Source organism: Mirounga angustirostris, unplaced genomic scaffold (assembly GCF_029215605.1).
Source record: "Mirounga angustirostris isolate CCGP_5_RB_7025 unplaced genomic scaffold, mMirAng1.0.hap1 SCAF_17, whole genome shotgun sequence".
NCBI lineage: Eukaryota > Metazoa > Chordata > Mammalia > Carnivora > Phocidae > Mirounga > Mirounga angustirostris.
This window is the reverse complement of record NW_026991725.1, coordinates 4251950-4260517: the sequence shown is the minus strand read 5'-3', so window position 1 is coordinate 4260517 and position 8568 is coordinate 4251950. Positions and strand designations below refer to the sequence as shown.

At 48.2% G+C, this 8568-nt stretch overlaps 1 protein-coding gene across 1 annotated transcript; it reads left to right on the top strand.

Annotated features, from left to right (window-relative positions):
* Window positions 1-2837: 2837 nt before the first annotated feature.
* On the top strand, window positions 2838-3975 carry LOC123853560 (small ribosomal subunit protein eS25-like). Its single transcript, XM_064582365.1, has one exon. It carries the CDS (start codon window positions 2847-2849, stop codon window positions 3147-3149), a length of 303 nt encoding a protein of 100 aa, XP_064438435.1. The 5' UTR covers window positions 2838-2846; the 3' UTR covers window positions 3150-3975.
* Window positions 3976-8568: the final 4593 nt, after the last annotated feature.

Genomic DNA, 8568 nt, shown 5'->3' with positions numbered 1-8568 from the left:
GTAAATGAAGGACATATTGTTGAGTGGATGTATGCTGGGTCCCAGTAATTTGATTGCAACTGAAGTTGGAAGCCTGGTAATGTAGACTGAATTATTTGGACTGACCTCACAGTAAAATCAACTAGAAGTGCTAGATAAAACATAAAATATTAAAAAACATATAAAATATAAAAAAAGGGCGCCTGGGTGGCTCGTTAAGCATCGTTAAGCATCTGCCTTCGGCTCAGGTCATGATCCCAGGGTCCTGGGATCGAGTCCCACATCAGGGGTCCCTGCTCTGCAGGGAGCCTGCTTCTCTTCTGCCTCTGCTTCCCTCCCTCTCTCTCTGTCTCTCATGAATAAATGAATAAAATCTTTTAAAAAATTTAAAAACTAAATTTAAGAATATCTTAAAAGCTTCAAAGAGTTGATAAAATACCAAGGAATCAACAGGCCAACATGGAAGAGAAAACCAAAGCATAGAAACCAATTTTCCCGGAAAAAGCATCTGTCAATCCTAGCAAATCTGAACTTTCATTTTGAACACTTGGGAGAATGAGCGGGCTAGAAATCCATGCTCAGTGCCTGCACATGGTGGGGAGTCTAATAGAACATCCTCCCCTCAATACATCGAGATCCCAAAGGACTCCTGCCTGATCCAGAGAACCTCAGACCTGGGACTCTGTTTAGATAGCTCAGGACTGGTGGTGCCCCTAGTGTTTGGCAGAAGTCAGCACGATCCTCTCCAGAGGAAAGCCCCTTCGTATTCATATTATTCCTATATATGTGGAATACATACAATAAATTAATGTGTAATAAATAATAATTTGTTCAAGTGCAGATATTTACATGTAATAAGAAATTATGTAAAGGGACAAAACAGACTTTAAAAACTCCAAATACAAATTCTTTTTTAAAAATTTTTATTTACTTATTTATGTAGGTATGTATTTATTTATTTTTAAAGATTTTATTTATTTGAGAGAGAGAGTGAGTGAGAGAGAGAACACAAGCAGGGGCAGAGGGAGAGGGAGAAGCAGACTCCTCTGCTGAGCAGGAAGCCCGATGCGAGACTTGATCCCGGGACCCTGGGATCATGACCTGAGCAGAAGGCAGATGCTCAACAAACTGAGCCACCCAGGAACGCCCCCCACAATACAAATTATTTTTTTCTTTTTTAAGATCTTGTTTATTTATTTGTCAGAGAGAGAATGAGCAGGGGGAGCATCAGTCAGAGGGAGAAGCAGGTTCCCCACTGAGTAAGGAGCCTGATGCGGGACTCGATCCCAGGACCCTGGGATCATGACCTGAGCCAAAGGCAGACGTTTAACCAACTGAGCCACCCAGGCATCCCTACAAATACTTAAAATTAAAAAAATAATAGTAACTGCAATTAAAATTCAACTCATTACTTTAAAAGCAGCTGAGATGCAGAACAGAGAATTGGCAAAGTGGAAGATAATAGTGAGAAATTACCCAGTATGCAGTATGGAGAGACAAAAAGGGGAGAATGGTGGAGAAAATAGTAGATACAGTGGCTAGAGCCCTAGTATATGTTTAATTAGCATCTCAGAAAAACAGAAAAGAAAAATAGAGCAGAAACAAATATTTGAGAAGAGAAATGGCTGAGAGCCTTCCAGAAGTGATAGAAGACACTAATCTACAGATTCCAGAGGCCAGTGAATCACAAGCATGAATGTCCTGTCTAAACCAGCAGTCGTATGACAGAGGAGGGAGGGATACAGCTCAGAATTGTGGCTTTGATGCCTGAGATTCTCTGCTCCCTTAGACTCACCTCCCTCTTCCACTACCTCAAGCCCTCTCCCCCCAGCCAGGCCCTGGTATCCTACCACTTCTCCGCAAAGGCCCTCCCTCAGACCTCTCTTTCTCTCTTGTCCTCAAGGAAAGGAAGGAGGCCCAGGGTAGAAACAGAAAAAAGAACAGAAGAATAAGAACCAGAAAAAAATCAGAGTAAGAGAGATAAGCCTTACAGGTATTATGACTCAGGAGATGGGCCAGACTGGCTTTGGGGGTCAGCCTGGAGGCAACAAATGGAAGATGGGGATTGAAGATGACGTAGGAGTTGCTATCCAGGATTCTGCTTCTCTTCCTTTTCCTCCTCTCCCTCAGGCTTCCCTCTGATTCTCTGCCTCCGTGACCCTACGTTTGGCAGTATCATGTCAGGAGGACCTGAGCTCCCATATCCATCTACATTCCCTAACAAACAGCAACATCAATAGTCAGGCTGCAGAGGTCGGAGAAGGAAAGACCATATCCCCTTGAAAACTGGAGAATACCAGAGCACTGAATCCCTGGAGTTGGTGTTCCTGCATGCTACTGAAGTTTGGTTGCTATTTGTCACCTGTTAAGCCAGCCCGATCTAGTGAAAGCCACCTGACTTTTCCTGCCCCTAGTTCTCACACCTCCCTGCAAATCCCGATCCCGGAGTATCCTGAGAGCTAGGCTATGAAGCATGGGAAAGTGGGAGAAGAGCCTCCCGACAGATGATTCATATACTATTTCCATCCCAGATATACCCTCACCTCCCCAAGGGGCAGCACTGGGACACCAATTCCCAGCACTCTTTGATTTGCCATTTTTCCCAATGTCTGCTGAGCTCTCCAAAAGCCTAGTGATGGGAATAGACCCGCTCAGATGCACATAGGTGTAAAGAGACCTACTTAATGAACACCTGATTATATCTTAGAGCACCACAGTTAGATGAGTGTGCATATGTGCACACAGATCTGTGTAGAGCTGGGATAGAAAGACTTTGAGACAAGATTAAGAAGATTCCAGTATTTGATTTTTGTTCAACATCTTAGCGAGGCTAAGGCAGGGGTGGCCGCTACTCTCCAAGCTTCTCAATGCTGCCCAGGGATGACAAGAAGAAAGATCCTGGAGAGTGGGCCAAAAAAGACAAAGATCCAGAGAACAAATCTGGGGGCAAGACCAGAGAGAAGAAGTGGTCTAAAGGCATAGTTGAAGACAAGCTCGGTAACCTGGTCTCATTTGACAAAGCGACATATGACAAACTCTGTAAGGAAGTTCCCAACTATAAGCTTGTAACTCCAGCTGTTGTTTTCGAGCAACTGAAGATTCCGGGTTCCCTGGCCAGCGCAGCCCTTCAGGATCTCCTCAGTAAAGGACTTATTAAACCGGTTTTATAGCCTAGAGCTCAAGTCATTTATACCAGAAACACCAAGGGAAGAGATACCCAGCTGCTGGTGATGATGCATGAACAGATCCCACCAACTGTATATTTTGGAAAAGAAAACTATTAAGTCCAAGAAGAAGAAGAAGAAAAAGGAGGAGGAGGAGAGGAAGAAGAAGAAAAGGAAGAAGGAAAAGGAGAAGAAGAAGATGATGATTCCAGTGTTCATCTTCAGGAAAGTTTTCCCTTAAGACAATGAAAATGTCTCCTCCCTCATTTTTACTGCATTTCCTTTTGTCCTAGTGACGTGTGAGGTGGCTGTTCCCTTCCCAAGCTACATGGTGATTTAATTTTTTCTCAGAGGTTTCAGCCCCAATTCCCAGGACTTTCCTTATTGTCTTTCCTCCCCTGGAGACTACCTAGCAATGGAACTCTTGTATCTTGAGGGAGTGGGGTGGAAGGTAATATCCGCCACTTAACAAATGCAAACATGAAGACAGGGCAGGAAGCAGAAGCCAGAGTCTCCGGGTGTGCTACCCCCACGACCTCCAGGCCTGAAGATGGGCCCTGTCCTCAGCAGCTCACGAAGACACTTTGATAAACCTTGCCAGGCCAGCCTGGATAAGAACTCCCTGAACACCCAACACCGGATGGCTGGAGATCGCTGTGAGTCTAGGGTGCCTACGGCAGCCAGAGAAACCCACCACACATTCAGCAAACATGTATGGGTGTCTTCTCTGTCCTAAATGCCTTCTGCATGCACGGACTACCACGAGACCATCGGAAAGAAGGGGCCAGCCCCATAGGACTCATGCGGAAGCCATGATATAAAAAATGGAAACAGCAAGGTGCCGTATAGTGTGCAACTTCTGAGATTTCAAGGACAGAATATGCCTTTAAATATGTTTGGACACTCATAAAACGTCTCTGGAAGGAGACAAATGAAAATGCTCACGGTATTGCATGTGAGGAGAACAAAGTGGGTGAGGACGGGGCGGGAAGGAGACATCCCTTTCATTGTCGTTCCCTATGTCTGTATGACCTATGGAAGATGGCAATCAAAAGCAGACCCCTGCCCCTTAAGGAGCTGGGGGAGGGGCGGGGGAGAAGGCAGACCTGCAACCAATTGCAATCCACTTTGCTCACTGTTACCCCTGAGAGGCAGACGGAGTGAGAAAGGGAGTCTAGGACAGAGGACATCCAAGTTGGCTTGGGGGTGTCGGGGAATTTGGAATCATCATCGCCGCGAATGCTGGAACCTCTCTCAGCTCAGCCCTGCCAGGGCCTAAAGAGCACAGGGAGAAGGGACCGGCCATGAAGCTGCAAGAGCTGGCGGGGGCCGGAACTCGAACTGCAGAGCGTGTGACAAGCCGAGGAGCTGCGCTTTTATCGTAATAGGAAATGGGCAGCTTTAGGAATTTTCAGGAGGGGAGTCACCTGTGAGATTTGCTGTTTAGAGAGAGAACTCTGGCAGGAACGTGGAGGGATAGATTAAGGGGGGCAAGGAGAGGCTGGGAGACTGGTTATGAGGTTAATTCGAGAATCTAGGTGAGCGAAGGCAGATGGATGACCTGGGGCAAGGGCAGCAGAAGGAGGGGGGATGGCGGGGTGGGGGAGTCGAACCTGAGACATGCGAGGGGGCTACAATGTGTACGGAGAGCACATATAGATCCAGCTCTGCAGCTCTTGGTTTTCTTGCTCTGGCGTCTTCTGCACATTCAGGGCCCCAAACACCCCTGGCAGCTGGTGGGATGGGTCTGGAGGGGCCACTTCTCGGTCTGCCTGCCTGCCTCCGGGCCCCAGGCTCCAGCGCCTTGGCAAAAAGGGGCGGAAGAACGAGAACAGAAGATTCTGCCTTGCTATTCAACTCCGAGGTCTCTCTTATTTATTCCTCGCTCTCTCCCAATTCGAGTCCTCTCATTATTTCGAGCTGTACAGCTCGCTGCTTCCCTGGCTGGGCTCTCCCACCACCGTCTGCGAGGTGTCAATCAAGCCATCAGATGAGCAGCTCAGCCTCACGTCCTCGGCGGCTCTGCCCCAGGACACGAGCAGCAATTGCTGACACTCAGCAGCGTGGTCTAGGGCTTCCGGCTCTTTCTTTAATGGTCTTCCGATCCAAAATGGGTGTTAAAATGGAATTTGAGGGGATCGCTTCTCTCTGCCTGCCCCCGCCAGGACAGCCACAAGGACGGGCAACCCTGAGAGAGAGGGGAAGCCTTCAGAAGTCGGTTTCCTTTTCATTTCAAGGCTGGGCCGTGGCCAGTGTCTGCTTTCTGAGGAGCTGTTTGAAATTCTTAACAAGAAGCCGAATGCTTGAGTCCGGGAATCCAGGGCAGGCTTGTGAAGTAGGGATGGGGAAATGGAATTGTCATTTTATTTCTGAAGGGATATTATATTAAACAAAGGAGAGGTGGGCTACAGAGCCGCTTTTGTAGCTTCCCTGGAGAACCGAACAATAAGAACTGGCCCAGGGGGAGGGGGGCGGGGCAGCAGGAAGAACTGAGGTTAGAACAAAGAAAGAACTTCCCCCGGCCCTGGAACCAGTGACTGGGGAGATCTGAGGAATCTGCTTCCCCAGGGGATTCCTCCTTCTCCTTTTACAAATTGTGAATGGAAACTCAGTTTTGATAGAATATGGAAGCTAATGAGCATTAAGCTCAATTACCGTGCCAAATTCTCTTTAGATCTTTGATAACACGCACACACAGAACTCACGGTTGTGATCCCAGTGCGTCTATTTGTGTTCTGTTCCTTTTTCTCAGGATGATTTCATACATACACACATTTCTATGTAGCCCACAGTCCACAGCCTGTCATTTTGAATCGCTACATAGTATTCCGTTGTGTCAACGTGCCAGAATTTGCTCAGTGATTCCCTGTGGCTGGGTTGTTTCCAGTTTTCTATATTGTAAGAGCATGGCTGTGAATGTCTTCATACCAATGTCTTTTTCTTCCCTTGGATATTTCCTGGGGGTAGAGTTCCTCAAGTCAGATTTCTAGGTCAGAAGGTGTGAACCATTCTACCGTGGGTGCACGCTGCCCAGCTCTCTACAGAAGGCCCAGACCATCTGAGTCGCCACCCTATTCTCTCTCCTTCCCCCCAGCACTGACATCAGATTTTATCATTTTTATTTATTTTTGCTCATTTAATAGGCACATAATCGTACCTTGAAGTTATTTAATTCCCATTTCTTTCCCTGCTGGTGAGGCTGGGCACATTTCCATGTGAGGATTTATTGTCTGCTTTTCCTTGTGTGTAAACTGTTCATCTTCTCTGACATCTTATCAAGAGGAAGCCGGGGGCTGACCTTACATATTTCTATCAAGCTTTTGCATATTTAAATAGTACACTTTCCCTGTTATGTCTACCATCCTTTACCTCTAAGGGAAATGTCCAATTGTGAGGCAGATGCTAGCCCGTCCATGTGGGTTAGGGGGTCAGGTGGAGGTGAGATGACTTCTGGATTCTAGAGTGTTTTTTTGTCCCGAAGGAAAAAAAAAAAGCCAGTCATATGGTACCCCTTCTCTGGACCCCCATTTTCCTAGTAAAGGAGGGGCTGGGCCGAGAAGACAGCTAGTTGCCCAGGCCACTCGGGGGCATCCTTTGCTGAGGGTGGGCCACTTCGCCAAGGCTGGGCAACCACCTGCGATCACATGGATTTCCTCATCCAGTATTTTTTTCCCACTCACAGTGTGGCCATGAAAGAAACAGCAAACTACTGAAATCAGAATCATCAGCATGAGTTCTGAAGAATTCCCGGTATAGCCCAGTGGTTAAGGGAACAGGATCTGGAGCAGACGACCCCAGGTTCACATCTCAGTGCCTATGCTTACCAGGTGTGTGGCTTTGTGAGCCTTAACATCTTTGGTTGTAAAGAGATATTTCAGGAGCGCCTGGGTGGCTCAGTCGGTTAAGCGTCTGCCTGGGGTTGAGCCCCACAGCCATCCGGCTTCCTGCTCAGCGGGGAGTCTGCTTCTCTCTCTCCCTCTGCTCCTCCCCCCAGCTCCTGCTCTCTCTCTCAAATAAATAAAATAAAAAATCTTAAAAAAGAGGTGTTTCAGTTATGGCTGCATACAAAACTACCCCAAAACTTCGTGGCTAAACCAACAACTATTTCTATTCTATCTCATGATTCTGTGGATCAGGAATTCAGATGGGGCTTGGCCGGGTGATTCTGCTCCATGTGGCCTTAGTCGGGTCACTCAGCAGTATGGAGCTGGTGGCTGGGCTGGGGCTGGGGGTCCAAGATGGCTCCACTCTTGTGTCTAGCTCTCCGTGCAGTGTCAGGGCCTCCCCACATGGTCTTTCCCACAGGGTGGTTGGACCTCTAACACGGTGGCTCAGGGCTGCAAGAGGGAGTGCTGCAGGACCAGAAGAAGAAGCTCTCAGTGTCTTAAGGCCTGGGCCAGAAAGTGTCACTTCCGCCATATTCTATTGGTCATGCAGTCACAGAGCCCATGATGGGAGGAATGACAAAGAATTGGGGGCCATCTTATTATGCCCAAAGTGGGGATAAACATATGGCCTCCTGTGGCTGCAGGGATTAAACGAGGTGATGTGTACATAGGCAGATTCACCATGAAGCTAACAGAACTTCAACCACAGGGCTCCTTAACTGGACAGTCTCTTCCTAGTCCTAGGACCTAATTTTGGATTCATAAATTTTCTTTTCCTTTCCTTAAAGAAGGCCCCCAAATTGTCTAAGAACCAGGCCCTACAAATCCTAGCTCTGTCCTGAATGCGGGTAGTGGGACTTCCAGAGGGTGGTGTGCTCACTACAGGGCCCCTCCCTGCCCGGGGCTGGTGCCCGGTGCCCCCTCTGTGCCTCAGGAGAAGGCGCCTCCTCTCACTCTGTCCTTTCCATTTGTTCGCCATAATTTCTTCTCCTTCGTAAAAACCAAAAGTAAAAGATGCTGAGAATAATTTCATAATCACAAAACTGCCATCCCGATTGTTCCCTGCGTGTACCCCTGACCTCACCACCCACCAGGGAGGTGGGCCTTACCCTGGGCAGAGTGCCAAGTTCTTAGCTCGGCCCTTTAGAATCTCCAAAGGAAATCAGGCTGAAGGGAGGGAAGCCAGCAGGGGGAGGCAGCATTCCCGGTGCCCAGCTTGGTCTAGGAGGCATTGAAATTCCAGGGCCGAAGTCCCCGAGACAAAGATCATAATGAGACAGGAAGGTGGCATAGGAAGGAGCCATTTGCATGACAATAATTGAGCCAAGAATAGAAAGCTAGAGGGATACAAGGGTGAGGCTGGCTGCTGAGCTGGGCTAAACCTCAGAAATCAGACGACCAGGTTCTGCTCTGCAGGAGAGGCGGGGGCTAAGCCGGAGGCCCGGCTTTGCTGGGAGGGAGGAGTGGGGAGAAGGACGCAGCCCAGGGGATTGTGGGAATGCTGGCCAGGCTGGACTTTGCCCTACTCCTCCTCCTTT

Coding starts and splice junctions, on each gene's coding strand:
- LOC123853560 (XM_064582365.1), top strand. CDS start 2,847: ATGCTGCCCAGGGATGACAAGAAGAAAGATCCTGGAGAGTGGGCCAAA.